This window comes from Plectropomus leopardus, chromosome 23 (assembly GCF_026936395.1).
Source record: "Plectropomus leopardus strain MGB_pleo_1.0 chromosome 23, ASM2693639v1, whole genome shotgun sequence".
Taxonomy (NCBI): Eukaryota; Metazoa; Chordata; class Actinopteri; order Perciformes; family Serranidae; genus Plectropomus; species Plectropomus leopardus.
Window position 1 is genome coordinate 13,840,971 of NC_142198.1, and position 15,638 is coordinate 13,856,608.

Below are 15,638 nucleotides of genomic sequence, written 5' to 3' on the forward strand. Positions count from 1 at the left end.
CACACTTGGTTCAATGTGTGAAGGTGTAAATATAAGTCATGCATGTGAAACGGTTAAAGTAACTGGAGAAAGAGCAACTTACAGCTACATGGATTTAATAAACCAGGAGGAAAATGCAAACAGGGAAACTCCTGCAGGTTAGTTATAAAGAGCATCTCCGACCAATTATACACATTTATCACACTTTGATGTGAAGCAACTTAAAAAACTACGTTGTTCATATTCAGTCTTATCTGTACTTGTACTATATGACATTATTAGTGTACTTTTCAACTTGTCTGTACTTTTTATACCGCCCCAAAAATACTTCACCTGAGGTTAGAGTTACAGGCTGGACAATAACAAGCAAAGCTGCTTTTTTTGTGTGTGTTTTCAAAGTCCAAGTTTTCTTTTACTTTTCTACAATAGTGCCACAGTTTATCTTGACAGGTGTCGGAGGTCAAAAGGGGAAATTGCGCATGCATGTACTGTTCAGAAGCAAGTCATACTGTGAAAATACTGTGTGATGTAGTCCTTATAAGTCATTGTTTTACATTTTCATTGATTACGTTGTCCACATTTAGAGGGTTTAAAGTGTCACTGTGTAAAAATTAAATAATTAAAGGTGCTGATTTGGCTGAAAGTGATCATTTTAGAAAAGAGTCTTGATTTGTATCATGATTGTCCACTTTTATTTTTATCACCACAGAGGCGAGACGCTGCCAAAAGTGTCGGCTGACAGCTCGTGTGGCAGTTGCTCTGGCAACAGCAATCCTGGTCGTGGGACTTCTTTTGAGTTTGGTACTACTTGGTGAGTATTTGAGCTGTCTTTTCATGGTCATTTTATTTATCTGTTTGGTTGTTATGTGTCTATTTGAAGACAATTTGTGTCTCTTTTGGTTGAAACATGTCTCTTTAAAGATATTTTGTATCTTTTTCGGGTTGTTTTGTGTGTCTTAAGTTATTCAGCATCTTTTTTGGTCATTTGCATCTCTTTACAGTCATTTTGTGTCTCTTTTTGGTTGTTTTGTTCCCCTTTGACGTATTTTTGTATCTTTTCTTGATTATTTTGCATCTCTATTTTGCTATTTGTCTATTTTAGGTTATTTTGTGCCTTTTTCTGGTTGTTTTGTCCCATTTTGATGTTCTTTTTATGTCTCTTTGTAGCCATTTTGAGTCTTGTTTTGGTCAGTATATGTTAATTTGAGCGACAATTCAGGTTAGCCTTTTCAAAAATTTATGTAGCACACAGGAACAGAATATAATGACAGACAAAAAAAAAGTTCAGTCTGTGCTGTAGCAGCAGAGCATGTGCCATTTTCTTTATCCAAACATATGCTCATAAAAACTCTTATGTAATTATTCAGTGATCATGTTCTTTTTGTCAAAATTATTTTGCCAGTCACATGGACAGGAGCACAAGAAGTGGATCAGACCTCCAAAACTTCAGGAGAGGAGCTGATGATTGAGCAACTGCAGCAGTGCCAAAAAGAGCGCCATGATGTGAACCTGATGCTCCAAACTGCAACTCAGGGTGATTTACAGTTTATTCTCTGATATAATTGACTGTTTTTTACATGTTAATGTGTGTTGACTTCCTGCTGTGTGTAGACTCCAGGTGCACTTTGTGTCCAGACGGCTGGCTGTGGTGGAGGAGTCACTGCTACTTCTTTTCAGTTGGACTGCAGGAAGATCGTCAGTGGAGTGAGAGCGCAGAGTTCTGCCTGCAGCACGACGGCAGCCTCGTTGTAATCAAAGACTCGGCAGAGATGGTAACTGTGCAAAGTGTGAGAGGATGTAACCAGACAGAAATCCTCAGGGAGCATCAATGTCCCAAAATAGATATTAAGTCCTCTATGTGTCGCCTCCTCATCAGGAGTTTATCCAAGGTGTGATGATGAAGTTCCCCCAGTTTCCCTTCCTGTGGGTGGGACTGACAGATGCCAAGCAGGAGGGTCAGTGGCTGTGGTGGGACGGGGCGGACATCCAGCACGACATGCCGTAAGTCCATATTCACTGGCACATTATTATTATTAATAGTAGTAGTAATCTTTATTAACACACACCTCATAATTTTAGTTCACTTTGCTTTATTAAGTATTATAAGTGCTGAAATGTTGTCAGGAGTCTTCTCTCATCAACTGTGTGTGTGTGTGTGTGTGTGTGTGTGTGTGTGTGTGTGTGTGTGTGTGTGTGTGTGTGTGTGTGTGTGAAGGGTGACGGTGCAGTGGGATGCAGATCACAGGGACTGTGCAGACCTGAGGGGAGATGGGAGTCTTTTTGCCACCAGCTGTGAGGCTTATGGACCCTGGGCTTGTAAGAGAGACTCCTGACACACATCCAGACACATTTTAGATTTCTTTATTTACAACCCACAGGCAAAAGTCTCCTTTTTCCCTTTTTTATACATAAGATTTGATATTTTTACAAAATTTAGAACATCTACTTCAGCTAAACTTTGTCATGCAAAGCGTCATAGGAGGCGAAAGTGAAGGACATGTGCGTCCAAACATCTTGATTGGAGAGCTTTACATTTGTAAACATGTATGTAACTGATATAACGGTAAAATAATGACTATTTTTTCTCCAGAAATATCTGGGGGAGAAGAAGTGTAATGTAATGTGAAAAGCCAAAGATGAGAATCAAAGACAATACGATATTTACAGGAATTATTTATTATATTCATATCAGAAATTGCATTTTGAAGTGCATGCATGTATGTAGGATGTTTTCACATTTTCATGTCTACACATAAATATGAATGTGGAGAATTAAGTGCCACCTTTCAAAAAATTCAATTTTTTAAAATAAATACTTTATATTTACTCAGAGTTGGGTTTCCAAAGGTTTTTTTTTTCTCACGATCTGATACAAATCTCTTCTCATATCACTGCAGATTTTTTAAAGATTGTATGATCAAATATGATCACATACATCTATTAAAAATACCATTAGTACGCTGATATATTTCTGTCTATGCTCACAGGTCTACTGCTGTTCAAAGTCAGGTTTGAAGTCATACTTCAGAGACTTAAAATTAAGCTCAAAGGGGATAAACTGACAAATACATTTAAAGCAGCATATGGGAATAGAAGAATCATGTCCCAAATATCTTTATAGTTTTGAAAGTTGGAGTTTTTCAATGAATTTAAAATCTTACTGATGACACCCCCTTTGAAAAACAGCAGATTTTGTTGTCTATCTTTTTTGTTGTTTTTTTTTTTTTGTTCCAGTCAAAGTTAATTTTTCTAAGCATTTCTAAGCAGCAGAGTTGTTAAAGCTCATATATCTCAGTGTCTGTCTGCTGGATTGTCATGCGTGTGCGGCCATCGAGCGGGGCGAACAGAGGATACAGCTTCCCTCGGAAGCTTCCAGTGAAGGTGTAGATGTGAGACTTTGTTTCTGCATTGTAGAAGGAGATCTGGCCCTCTTCGTAGTCCAAGTAGATGCCTACACGTTGAGGCACGAGGCTGACAGGAAGCGTGGTCTCTGGTTTGGTGCATGCATAAAAATGGCTCGTGCTGCGCCACAGGGCCCAGTATCCAAGCTTTGGGGTCATGGGGAAGCGGCCTTGTCGCTTAGAGTTGGCGGTGGTTAGTCCCAGGCGCCAGCAGCCGTTGAAGGCTATTTCCACCTCCCAGTAGTGGCGGCCACTGTTGTAGCCCTCCCAGCCCAGCACGCAGGGCCAGCTGTCGAAGCGCTGGGAGTTGTAAGGCACGTCGGACTCTGAGCGGCCCTCCTGGACCGTACGCTGGTTCTCTGACAGCTTCAGCCAGGGGTGGTTGGTCTTGGGGTCCAGAATCACATCAGCTGTTTGGAAAAAGAGAGAGGCATAAATTAGGTTATCATCCAATGAATGTGATTTTGGTTTTTCTCTGTTTTATGCAAAGACTGTATAAAAGAATTGGACATAAACTCCGGAAATCTGAAAAATGAGGCCAATGCTGAAGTGCCTTTTTCTAATGGCCAGCAGGGGGCGACTCCAATGGCCCTATTTCTCAGGTGATTTATTACTTCTGTAAACATTTTCCTAATGAATTTCTGGTCACAATTACTAGTTTTAAGTTTTCTTCAGTGCAGCATGATGTTCATTTTGTAAATCACAGTCTTCTAGAGTACAGTTAGCAATGAAACAAGGTCTGCTTTGTTGCACTCAGCTGGCTTTGCTTGGCGGCCACTTTGCATAATGACAGGTGGCCAGGGGCCAGTGACCGCAGCCCCATACATGTTTCTAGGACTTTAGGATGTTTCTGGGATTTCAGGATATTTCTCAGCTTTTAGGATATTTCTGGATTTTAAGGGTGCCAGGTGTAAGTTGCTTTAGGGTCTGGCTACTCTGTGATTTGCTACACAATGATCTGTCAGTTAGGATAGATGCGCAGCAGTTCTTATCTCCCCAAACTCCACCCTTTCATCCAAATATGGTCACTTCTGGCTCCAAAAAAAGGAAGAAAAATATGTCAATGGCCAAAATGCCGAACTCAAGGCTTTAAAACGGTAGTCCACAAACCAGTGGGAGATGTCACAGTGGCTACATCCACTTCTTTTATACAGTATGTTGCTCTGTGGGAGTTTATCTTACCTGCTGCGCTGGAAATCCAACTCCAAACTGAAAATAGAGACACAGATGTTACATTTAAGTTGCAGTGAATGAAGAATTAAAATGTTAATTGTAAATGTAAACCAGTGATTCCACGGGTTTGGATAAGGGGTCCCAAGATGAATTTAAAGTGTGAGATGATTACCCGGATGGGAAAAAAAATCTAATTCTTACCATTATCTTAACATTTTTGGGGGGAATTTTGCCTGTTTTGTTTTTTTAGAAATACTCGTCATGGCTCTAAAATTTTCTTAGAAGAAACAACCGATCCAAGTACTCACTTAGACACAAAAACATTGAAAATCAGGGTCCAGGTTGAAAAATACTGAAGTTTTCCTTTAAGGGATAACAAGCAAAACTTTCAATTCACCAATTCTGCTTTTAACATGGGCAAATTAGTGTCATTTTAGAAGGCTAAGATTAAAAAAGTTATAAAATGATTTTAAAAAGTGTGCACACCTGAGTTGGGGATGTATCTTGGAATTCCAGCTTCCCAGGTCCTTTGCTTTGCCAGTAACCACAACTGTGAAATCTTTCTCTGAAAGAAAAAAAATCAAGATGAAATAAAAAGATGTTTCCTAGGAATATAATTTTTAATATATGTAGCAAATTCTCAATTCTGCTTTCTGTTGTGACCATGTGGTTATATAATCACAAACAGTAAATTCTGTGTGAACCTTCCAGGAAAAATATGTTTGTGTTTGCGCTCAGCTACATTCAGCTGGCAGTGGTAATGCCACTGACTTTATGAGACCAATCATGCAAAACAGAAAAGTTGAATCTAAATGAAAGCCCCGCAGGTCAAAACCATGAACATATAGAGCAAAGGGCAGTTTTTTTGTAATTGCACAAGTAGCAGAAAGCTACGTTAACTATTGGAGCCTTAACTTCATTTGAAATAAAGCAAAACCAGGCACCAACCGCAAAATACTTCTTCAAACTTGAATCATGAACTTCGCTATATACATCACACCATCATCTGCGTATGTGATGATAATAAAGTCACCGCTGATAAACTATCAGTTATCAAGGCCATTGATTGTTGCAATTTATGAGGGCTGAGGCAGATCGGGGTCATATAACTGAAATCACAGAGCTCATTTATTGATGCTCTGCACGCACACAAAGGGCAGGGTTGACTCAAATTACACGTTACATAAAGTGGGTTCATAACCTGGTCATGTCTCCACAGTCTTTGAGCTGCTTGGATTTGGTTATGAGTTTAAGCCAATTCTGTGTTTTATTGCTTTAAGAATGGTTTATCTGCGCGCTGTCATATTAAAATGTTTATCTTTGAATTTAACTGACTTTCCATGGTTTTGATTTCATTTTAGCTTTCTAAGGAACCCAGGTTTGTTTTTTTTTTTTACACAATTTTCTGGTAGAAATTCCTGCAAATGATTTTCTTTTTAGATGCTTATTTCTGGGACTCAGTGGTTTCTTACCGTGCTGTCTTCTTTGAGCAGAGACCAGGTGATAAACTCCATCAGAGGCAGCAGGTTGACCAGACGTTTTTTCTTCAGGCCCAGGGAGCGCAACACTTTACCCAGCTCTTCACTCTGCACACCACAACTCTGCAAACACAAATTCATAATTACAGATTTAAAAATATCTCACAAAATCTTTATAATTTTCAATGCATTTCCAGGTAATTTACCTTTTATTTTTATCTGTCTTGTTCTTTTTTCTCCTCTTTTTTTGGTTTGATTTTGTTTTAACTCTCAGTTTTATGTTTAGAACTCCTCACCTCAGTCGCCGTCTGCAGCTCCTTCGCCCACTCCATGATCCGCAGTTGTGCCTCCTCGCTGGCATCTTTATTATTTTCTTGACTATCGGATACCGAGGGCATCTCCTTCAGGAGCTGAGGACACAAAGTCAGTAAGTTAAAATTGATATTTTTGCTCTCAGAATAAGTTTTCTTTCATGACCATGGCTGCTACAAAGATTTCACCTTCTACTTTTCCCACGGTACTTTTATTTAAATTTTCAATGCATTAAAATACAGCCTTTTATATTTATATAATATACAACATGACATAAAACTGCTCCTTTAATGCAGAACAGGAAACAAATCTCAAAATCCTCCTGTGTTAATAAATAGCAATTTATACGACTATATGACTATGTTAATTGCAATAATTGCAAAATGAAACAGTTATTTAAAATAAAAATAGAAATTTTATTTTTCCACCAAAATTAGTCATTCACTTGATTATCTAAATTTAACTCTTACAGAATTTATGGTTTGGCTCCCATATATTTTTCCATAAAATTGCAATTAATTTTTTTGTTGTAAAGCAAGCTGGGGCCTATAAATGCACCGATTGTTACCATAATTATGTTTGCAAAGATTGTATCTTCAATTAGTAATAGATAGTTACAGTACAGTCCTTAGTTAGTTAGTCCTTAATTCCTAAATGACTGATGTGTGCACTGACCTTGTCGACATGGTGGAGTTCGTCAGCCCATTCCAGGATCAGTTTCCTGCTCTCCTCAAGACTGCGCTCACTACGCCGGTCTGAACTCTGGGCTTCTGTCTTACTGGTACCCTCCCCTGGATCGCCACTGCCCTGCTGAGACACAACACTGCACTGTCACACAATGTCGCACACCGTTAAAAAGAGAGCAGTGGGTTGCTGTGACCATTCAGTGACATAAAGACGATTGAATCATGTTGACAGGGTTTCACCTGATATTATAGAGGTCATTCTGGTTAAAAACAGCTAAAGTACAGCCCATATCAGCATTACATACGTCACATGTGGGATGATCTTAATCTACAGATCTCTTAAGAGCCAGGTCAAAGTCATATGCGCCCATACATATGTGACTTGTCACGGTACGTGTCGATGCCCACCCTACATGTCCCACCTCAGTGTAACAGGGCAGAAGGTCACGTAACCAGGCTATAAAAAGCCAATAAAAACGTATCCTATCAGCATTCAGATAACCCAGTCATCCTTCTGCATGACTAGGCAATCGTTTCCTATAGCAACGCTTATCCAGTCCACACAGTCATAAATACTGGTTTTCACTTTAAGTTATTCTGCTCTCAATAAGGCGTAGGAGGAAATTGAGAGTTAAAAATGGCGTGAACAAACACCAGCAGTTCCTTGAGTCTACAGTTGATGTGCACAATTTACTGTATATCGTTAACGTGTGTTTGCTGAGCTTCTTTCTGTGTTGTGCTACCTTGCAGACTTGGTCCACTTGCTCCTTCCAGTGATGGATGAACTGCACACACTCCTGCAGGCTGCGTAGATCCTTCAGGCTGTTCTGACGAGGATGTTGCTGCAGGGAACAAAACAGGTCAAAATTTCATGTTTGTTCCAAGAAAATAAGACCTAAACCTCAATGTAAAACAAAACAGAAGTCACTGAAAAAAATATATGAATAGAGAAATATCAACAAATGTATTTTAATGTACCTGTAAGTTTTTGGTGAGGTTGTTGGTGGTTCCGCTGGGGGCCGAGCTGTGAATCTGGACGTCCTCCTCGGGCAGGTTCCAGCGCACGGCCCCGATGGAGCTGCTCTGTGTGCTGCTGTCACCCATCTTCAGCATGCTCACTCCTGCGGGGCGACACATTCAGGAGGAAATGAATTAATGTCAGTTCACACTCTGATGTCGAACAGACATCAAGCAGAAAATTAGGGGGAAAAGTAAAGGGAGAAGTAAATCATTATAATAGAGTATCCATACTTGTAGTGATGAAAACGTGACTATTGACCTTTCAGAATGTCACAATCAAAAACTGAAAACCATGACTGATGCTATAAACATTTATGAGCATCTGATTGAATATAAGATCCATGATGCCACACTATCTCACCATGCCGGGCAAAGGTTGTATCTTATCAAACAGTCACGCAGCAACAAAATGCACTGGCAATGAATGGATAAAGATATATATGTATTAAAAAAAAACCTACTTCTAGCAGACTTCAGGATACTTTTCACCTCCATGGTGGCGCCTTCACACCTGTGGAGCAAAGGAAACATGAAAATAATTTAACATTTTGTGACAAGTGATGAAAAAAGTGAACAGCATACAGCCATGATAAAAAAAATAACTCAAATTCAAGGTAAAATGCATTAAAATTGTTGGTCGTATCAGCAAAATGTATTTAAGCTATCAAAAAGTTAAATGGCCCCTGTAAGGGTCTAGTACTGTGTAGTAGTACTAGTAGCTTATTTTTAATAGTTTTATAGACTGACTTCAGTTATTTTGAAGAAAATTCAAAATAAGTGAAAAATGTTTATTCTATAAAAAAAAAGTATTTAAAATGTAGCTTAACATTAAGATGTGAAACACTCATAAGGACACAGAAAGCTAAAAAAATTGCTCTATAATTCATGTATTTGGCTACAAATGATAAGCAACGCCTACCAAAATAATTTAATAATTGGTTATATTAATATTTTTTACAATAACAATTTGAAACTGGTTTATGACAAAGCTAGCTACAAAAGCTATAAAAAATAATAATACTTGAATAGTTCAAAACAAAAAAAATAGATTAAAGCAAAACAAAGAAATAAAATTGATTAAAGGGATAAAAATGACATAATACTATTAATAATAAAATGACATATTATAAAATGAAATAAAATAGAATTGAAATTTTACAACACGAGTAGAATAAAGTTAGTGAGTTAAATTTTGTAAATAATAATAATAATAAAAAAAACACTTCATTAAAAGCCTGGCTGAATATGCCGGTTTTAAATTCACATCTATGATTCAGTGATGCCTGCTAATCAATTCAAAGCTTTCTCTTCAGGTTTATCACATCCAGAATATCATAATTCAATCTACAGCACTGAATATTCACCACATACATACAGTTAAACCTAAAAAGAAAATAGTTCTTTTGAAATTGTTTTAAAAATCCTTAATTAAAAAGAAAATGCTGTGTAAATTCAGTCAAATCGACCTGCACCATTGACATTTAATTTAACTAAAGCTGATATTCAAGATGTCGTACCTGCTGTCGGAGGGAGCGGTGGTGCAGCTCTGTTGGTAGAGAAGACTGGACGGACGCTGCTCTCCACTCAGTGTATTTGTTCTTCTCTGCACCTCCCTGATCTTTGGACTTTTTTTATGGCGAGGGAAACTTTCTGCAGGGCTGTCTAACACGAAATCACAACTACTTCCAGGCAGCTGTTGGCATGCTTTCAGTGAGGGCAAGAAGGCAATTTAATACAGTTATAAACCTTTTCATATCTCTATCAGTGACGCACAAGCTCTGATTTTGCTGTGATGTTACTGTAGCTATTATCGCATTTACCAACATTAACAGAGTTACGATTAATATATATTTTCCTATAAAGGAAGCTACAATACAATTAGCAAAAAATAAATTAACTTTTAATAGACAGCAATTATTGTGTAAAAAAATCACTAAAACCCCTAATACTGTGTAAACAAATAACTAAATGTGAAAAATGTAAAGAACTATTAATACATGTGCCTAATTATATGTATATGTTTTTAAGAATAAAAGATGTTTAGAAAAAAAATAGATACGTTTGACAGCAAAAGCACAGGATTTTTGGTCTAAACATGATAAACCGTATCATCAATATTTTACTGCATGCACCAGTGCATTTATGTAACATTTAGTGCCAATAACATCTACATCCTTACCGTGACACAGATAATGTTAATCCTTTGAAATAATTGTTGTTTGTTGTTATCTGCTGTAATCAGTCACACCTTAAGCATAAACTACCATAAAAAGATAAAAGGATAAAACCACAATAAAGGGTCAATCGCAAAACTTGAACATAAATGTAATTTTGTTTCCAAACACATTCAATTTTGCTACAAATTATGCTACAATCAGCATGCTTGCAGTGCAGTAACATAGTAACAACACAACCATCTTACCTCATATTTTAAAAAAAAAAAAGTACTTTTTTTTGCCTGCAGTCACCTTTCACTCCATTTAGCTACTGAAAGAAACGTCAAAGTAAAACACATTTCATCACGGTCTCGCCCAATATTATCACCCTGCCCTCTTGACCTGCAGTCATCTGCCTAATAGGCCATAAATACATCACACTGGACCACACGGTAGCTTTTATCACCTTTAGTGGCTGTTAAAGCAGCTGTAACATGAATGTTAAAGTCTGACGAGGTATATGAGGATGTGTGTGCAACTGTAAGGCACGTTTGAACAGGGCGATTAAAAGGGCTTTATGTAAGTCATTAAAGAAAAGAAACACAAGGTGATACAAAAATAACATTTTAAAAGAGCCAAATACTATAAAGCTTTTTTGTAATGAGTGGATTTTGACAGAATAGGACCCTGGGCACAGATATGCAAAAGGCCCCACCATCTCCTACGCTGGAGCAAGACAAAACAGACATTATTGTTGTTTAGCTTCGTTTTGTTGTTTTGCGTCTTCTTACAGTCGTATTAAATGGTTTTATGTGATGTGGTATTTTTGTATGTGGTCATTCTGTGTTTCCTTGTGGTTGTTTAATGTCTTTTTGAAGTAATTTTGTCTCTTGGTTTGGTTGTTTTGTGTGTCTTTGTAGTTCTTTTACTTCTTTATGTAGCTATTTCTCTTCCTGTGGTTGTTTTGCTTCTTTTTGTAGTTATTTTGTGTCTCTTCGTAGCTTCTTTTTTAGTTGATTTGTGTTTCTGTGATTGTTTTGCTTCTTCATGTAGTTATTTTAGGTCGTTTTGTGATTATTTTGCCTCTTTTTGGAATTATTTTGTGTCTTTCTGTGGTTGTCTTGCTTCTTTAGTGTTTTTCTGTGTCTCTTTGTGGTTGTTTTGTATCATTTGTAATTATTTTGTTTCTCTTTGCAGGTCAGTTGCATCTTTTGGTGTTCTTTTTGTGTCTCTGTGGATTTCCTGGTGACTAATGGATCCGTGAGTCTAATTATTTATTATTAACAGGCTATGAGTAAACCTCTTGATGCAATTTTTAAAAAAATATTAACTTTTACATTAATAATGCACTTTTTAAAGCTGATTAAAAACAATGTACTACTGGTGTAAAAATATTAATTCAGACTGAAATTACCGTCCATTGTGCAAGTATTCAGATCCTTTACTCATGTGAAGAGCAGCTAGACAATGTAGAATACTTCATTGTTGTAGTTGGTCAACGTGAAGCAAACTACTTGGGCAATCTGAACCATAATGATTCATCTTTCTCCATAAACTGACATAACATAACCCAACTTATCTAAATTACATCAAACTATTACATAAGCATAGCATTTGAGTAAATGTATGTGGGTAAATTCCACTACTGATTGTGGACCATGACTGGCATGTTATCATATTATATAGGGCAGGTAACCCTCGCAGCCATGGCGACCGAGAGGGCATAGTTTAAACAATATTAAAAACACTGTCTCAGCACATTTCAAAGCAAACTTGAGAGGGAAAAAAAACACTACTGTTACAAGTAGCAACAGCTTCAAATTTATTTTTCAAATGCAGTCAAGTCTGTGACACAAGAACAAATGTAAAAAAAAAAAATCCAAACTCTTTTACTTTATTATCTTTATAATCTCAACAGAAGAAACTTGTTTTCATTTATAAAAGTGGCATCACATCTTATTCTATCAAGGCCAAACAGTGTGCTCTGTCGGCGCAGTACCTTACAAATATGTACATACAAGTAAATGCATATAAAAAAAATGTATCTTGTATTAGACGCCGTCTCAGATATACAGCTTCTTGTCGTGTGCAGGATTTGCCTAATGTTGCCTTGAAATGTTTTAGTTCCAGTTCTTGAAGAACTGCTTGAAGATGATGGTCTCCTTCCCTTGTGGCAGTATCTCCACCTGCAGCACAATACACAGAAACACTCACTGCTTACTGTATACATTACAAAGTTATGGCGAATGTGCCGAAGGGTGATAAAGTAGATCTGTAAATGATCCATTAAAACCATAACAAGCTGCTGTAAGGGCTGCAGGAGCCAGAGCAGCGATGATAACATTTACGAGTCATGAACAGTACCTGTGTCTTCATCCTGGGGTAGCTCATTTGTTCGATGAAGTTATCTGCCATCTGTAGGGCCACCTGCTTCTCATCAGCATTTGCTCCATTACCTGATAGCAAATATAAAGCATAGTATTGCTAATTTCCCAAAGGCACCCCACGATGGACACATTTGTAAACTACACAGTGAAAAAAGGAAAACAAAGTGAAATAGTAATACAATCAGCAGTGTTGCCACGGATGATTCCAGGATTTTATTTACAAAATCCCCGATCTAAAAATCCCTAATTATTTTGATTGTCATATTTCATTTGTTCAGACAACTGTTCCAGTGTAACTGTAAATTTGATTTCCCTATATGGAGGCGTACAGGGTGTTTCAAAGCCTTCTCCAGACAGCCAGCTTTAATTATAGACACTTAAAGGAATACTTCAACCCCAGATAAATAAAGCTGTTAAATCCATCTATGCTTCTTTCAAAGCAACCTGACTCCTTTGACATAAATAGTAATTTTACCTCATTGAACATAGTAGCTGCCGGACTGCTGCTGCAGCAGTTAGTTTGTGTTCTTGTGTGACTTTGTTGGATCTGAACAAACTCTGTTAAACACTGAATTCACACAGCAACACAAAAAAAACTAACTGATCGAGGCAGCAGTGGACCAGCAGCCCCTGTGTTCAGCGAGGTGAAATTACTGTTTTTGTCAATGGAGTCTGGCTTTGAAGGGAGCATAGATATGTTTTACTTTTACTTTAGTTCCCTGTTTGAGAGGGCTGTCTGTTTTGGAGGCACTGAGCATACGACTGGATAAATGAAACTCACATTAAACTTGATGTGAAATCTCTTTACCAAGAAATAAACCCTTAAAATGTGTAATCATAGAAAACATTATTGTAACATGTATTTTACATTTAAATATTAGTACAGTCAGCAGTTTATTTCAAGTTATTTTTAGACACTGCATTAAAAAAACGCTCATACTCCACTTTGCCAAGCACGTCCTGAGTGTCACCTCCCTGTGAGAACTGTCCATTATTTTTCACAATGCTCATTAAAATTTTATCCAATTAGATACCGAATATCACTGGCATGTAACAACTATCACTTTCCTCGGTATGTGTTTCAGGCAGCACAAGTTTGCCGGTTCGGGGTCAAGTAGTATTTCCTCACCTTTCCAGACGAAGATCTTTCCGTTGGCGCCATTGTCCAGAATGAAGCAGTCGTCACGAACCAGCAGATCCTTGGCAAACGGGCTCTTCTCCGACACTTTGGTCATTGTCATGGAACCTGTCGCATCAGACACCTGTGGAGGTAATATGCACAGCTTCATGCTTTATCTAAAGGGATAGTTGGGATTTTTGGAAGTGTATTTATTCAGTGTGTTACCTGTAACAGATGGTGATCCCAGTTTGGAGAAGCAGGCAGGAGTACCGCCACAAAGCTAAGCAATGTACAGCTTTGGTTGGGGGCAGCAGCAAAAAGTATTTTAGCTGCTAAAAAAATTTATATTAGTTTAAGTGTACGCCATATTTAGAATTTTACCTGCCTCGATCTGTCAGTTTGTTTGTGTTATTGTGTAAATTTGGTGGTTTTAAGGGTTAGTTCAGATTCACCAAAGTCACACAATAACACAAACAAACAGTCTAAAGGGCTGTCTGATGGTAAAGTGGTAAAAAGCGCAAAACTGATACTAACTTCTTAGGCGACATTGTTTAGCTTCTGTGGCCTGGTAGCTCGCCTGCTTCTCCAAACTGGGACCGGACCGACTGCTATCTACTGTATGTAATACACTGGCTATGGATAGGTACCTCATACAACTGCAATTTCGCTGCAGATTACCTTGTAGAGGGAGGCAGAGTTAGATACGTCTGCTTTGCTGTCCTCTTCTGTGCTCTCTGCCAGCTGAGGCATCTGTCCCAAGACCTGCAGCAACCAGACAGCAAGCTCAGAAACCAGAAATACTTCAAAAAAAAATTAAATTAAATTAAAAAATCCATTTCTTTTTTTTCCTTTTTTTAATACATTCGTATCAGTCTTGGGAGCCATCTTCTACTAAAACATAAAATGCCGATATTTTCTTCTGGCAACTGAGCTGTTACGGATGAAGGTAAAAAAAAATCTGCCTGCCTGCACATAAATCTCACTAATTAACACATTATTAAGATATGTGCATGCATACAGACATAAAAGTGGTTACAAGGAAACACATTAAAATGTTAAACTCATTCTTTAATGACACAATAAAAGTGTTCATGTACCTTGAGCATCTCCTCTGGCTCTTCACCCTCGTTGCAGTCCATAATTCGGGCTTTACCGTGTCTGTCTGTGTCACGAATCAGGGTGGCAATTTCGCGCACTTTCTGCTTCTCAAAGATGTTTGCCTGCGACCCGATCCACGACACAATGATCTGGAGGGCAACAAAACTGCATGAAGTCACCAACAACTATGAAACTATAATCGTATTCTCCTCATGCAGTTTTAGATTGATCACAAACTTTATTTTGGACTGCAGCAGTGTTCTCAGTACTTAAGTCAATCTGATGAGCTGACACATTTCTGAGCACAGGTCCCTCTGCAGCTGGATTCACAGTTCTCACCTCTCCAAGGTCGAGGATGAAGCAGTCTCCTTTATTGAAGCTGCTCCAGGACAGCTCCACCTCCTTGGCACGGATGTTGCGCTTCCCTTTTACCTGGTACAACCTTTGCACCGGCCCGGAGCCCTGAGGCTTCCTGAAGCCCGACTCCACACCACCATCCTGTGAGAAAAATGTCATTTTATCATTTTTTGGAACTGAGGTTTTATTGTTGGTTTTATGTCATAGTCCTGCTGGGAAATATCAGCGTTAACATCCTGGTTTGTTTTTAGTGGCAGGACAGAACTTTGGTACAGAGGCCATAATATCACGTGTACCATTGAATGATAAAAAGGGATTGTTTCAGCAATAAAAAAGTGCTGGAAAAATAAACCTAAAGACAATATACGCAATCAGTTTGTCATTTGAGACTAAAAATTTGAGATATTATTTAAATTACTGTGCAAGTAAATTAAATTTACAAGCAATTTTGCATGCATAATATGATATCTG

At 38.0% G+C, this 15,638-nt stretch overlaps 3 protein-coding genes and 2 long non-coding RNA genes across 7 annotated transcripts in view; 3 read left to right on the top strand and 2 right to left on the bottom strand.

The window, feature by feature from the left end:
- Nucleotides 1-2,811, top strand: LOC121961800 (CD209 antigen-like protein C). Its single transcript, XM_042511834.2, has 6 exons — nucleotides 1-137; nucleotides 689-790; nucleotides 1,382-1,513; nucleotides 1,591-1,751; nucleotides 1,856-1,980; nucleotides 2,195-2,811. The coding sequence occupies exons 1-6, from the start codon at nucleotides 14-16 to the stop codon at nucleotides 2,310-2,312; spliced, it is 762 nt and encodes a 253-aa protein (XP_042367768.2). The 5' UTR covers nucleotides 1-13; the 3' UTR covers nucleotides 2,313-2,811.
- On the bottom strand, nucleotides 2,635-9,699 carry LOC121962423 (uncharacterized). 3 transcript variants are annotated; one of them, XM_088073800.1, is made up of 10 exons: nucleotides 9,567-9,699; nucleotides 8,511-8,560; nucleotides 8,008-8,150; nucleotides 7,773-7,871; nucleotides 7,019-7,153; nucleotides 6,328-6,441; nucleotides 6,026-6,154; nucleotides 5,040-5,118; nucleotides 4,563-4,589; nucleotides 2,635-3,790 (listed from the first exon to the last, which is right to left on the bottom strand). In XM_088073800.1, exons 2-10 carry the CDS (start codon nucleotides 8,542-8,544, stop codon nucleotides 3,255-3,257), a joined length of 1,296 nt encoding a protein of 431 aa, XP_087929926.1. In that variant the 5' UTR covers nucleotides 8,545-8,560; nucleotides 9,567-9,699; the 3' UTR covers nucleotides 2,635-3,254. The 3 variants fall into 3 exon arrangements, with proteins under 3 accessions (XP_087929926.1, XP_087929925.1, XP_087929924.1); XM_088073799.1 differs by having other exon boundaries at nucleotides 7,019-7,150; nucleotides 9,567-9,698; XM_088073798.1 differs by lacking the exon at nucleotides 9,567-9,699 and having other exon boundaries at nucleotides 8,511-8,595.
- Nucleotides 7,780-13,817, top strand: LOC148185665 (uncharacterized). The gene is made up of 3 exons (XR_015775747.1): nucleotides 7,780-7,889; nucleotides 11,403-11,465; nucleotides 13,678-13,817. It is a non-coding gene; the product is annotated as an uncharacterized LOC148185665 (long non-coding RNA).
- The window catches only part of capgb (capping protein (actin filament), gelsolin-like b), a 17,418-nt gene continuing 13,783 nt past the window's right edge, over nucleotides 12,004-15,638 (bottom strand). The window contains exons 6-11 of the mRNA XM_042512546.2: nucleotides 15,150-15,308; nucleotides 14,810-14,959; nucleotides 14,391-14,474; nucleotides 13,722-13,854; nucleotides 12,570-12,661; nucleotides 12,004-12,391 (exon numbers count right to left, since the gene is read on the bottom strand). Of these exons, the coding sequence (XP_042368480.1) occupies nucleotides 12,326-12,391; nucleotides 12,570-12,661; nucleotides 13,722-13,854; nucleotides 14,391-14,474; nucleotides 14,810-14,959; nucleotides 15,150-15,308 (684 nt within the window). The 3' untranslated portion in view covers nucleotides 12,004-12,325. The remainder of the gene's footprint in view (nucleotides 12,392-12,569; nucleotides 12,662-13,721; nucleotides 13,855-14,390; nucleotides 14,475-14,809; nucleotides 14,960-15,149; nucleotides 15,309-15,638) is intronic.
- LOC148185666 (uncharacterized) overlaps nucleotides 15,170-15,638 on the top strand; it is a 6,891-nt gene continuing 6,422 nt past the window's right edge. Inside the window, exon 1 of the long non-coding RNA XR_015775746.1 lies at nucleotides 15,170-15,310. This is a non-coding gene — a long non-coding RNA (uncharacterized LOC148185666). The remainder of the gene's footprint in view (nucleotides 15,311-15,638) is intronic.

Coding starts and splice junctions, on each gene's coding strand:
- LOC121961800 (XM_042511834.2), top strand. CDS start 14: ATGTGTGAAGGTGTAAATATAAGTCATGCATGTGAAACGGTTAAAGTA. Junction 791..1,381: donor TTTGAGTTTGGTACTACTTG/GTGAGTATTTGA, acceptor TTATTTTGCCAG/TCACATGGACAGGAGCACAA. Junction 1,514..1,590: donor GCTCCAAACTGCAACTCAGG/GTGATTTACAGT, acceptor TGCTGTGTGTAG/ACTCCAGGTGCACTTTGTGT.
- LOC121962423 (XM_088073798.1), bottom strand. CDS start 8,580: ATGTTTCCTTTGCTCCACAGGTGTGAAGGCGCCACCATGGAGGTGAAA. Junction 7,872..8,007: donor ACCTCACCAAAAACTTACAG/GTACATTAAAAT, acceptor TGTTCCCTGCAG/CAACATCCTCGTCAGAACAG. Junction 6,155..6,327: donor AGCTGCAGACGGCGACTGAG/GTGAGGAGTTCT, acceptor TTGTGTTTGCAG/AGTTGTGGTGTGCAGAGTGA.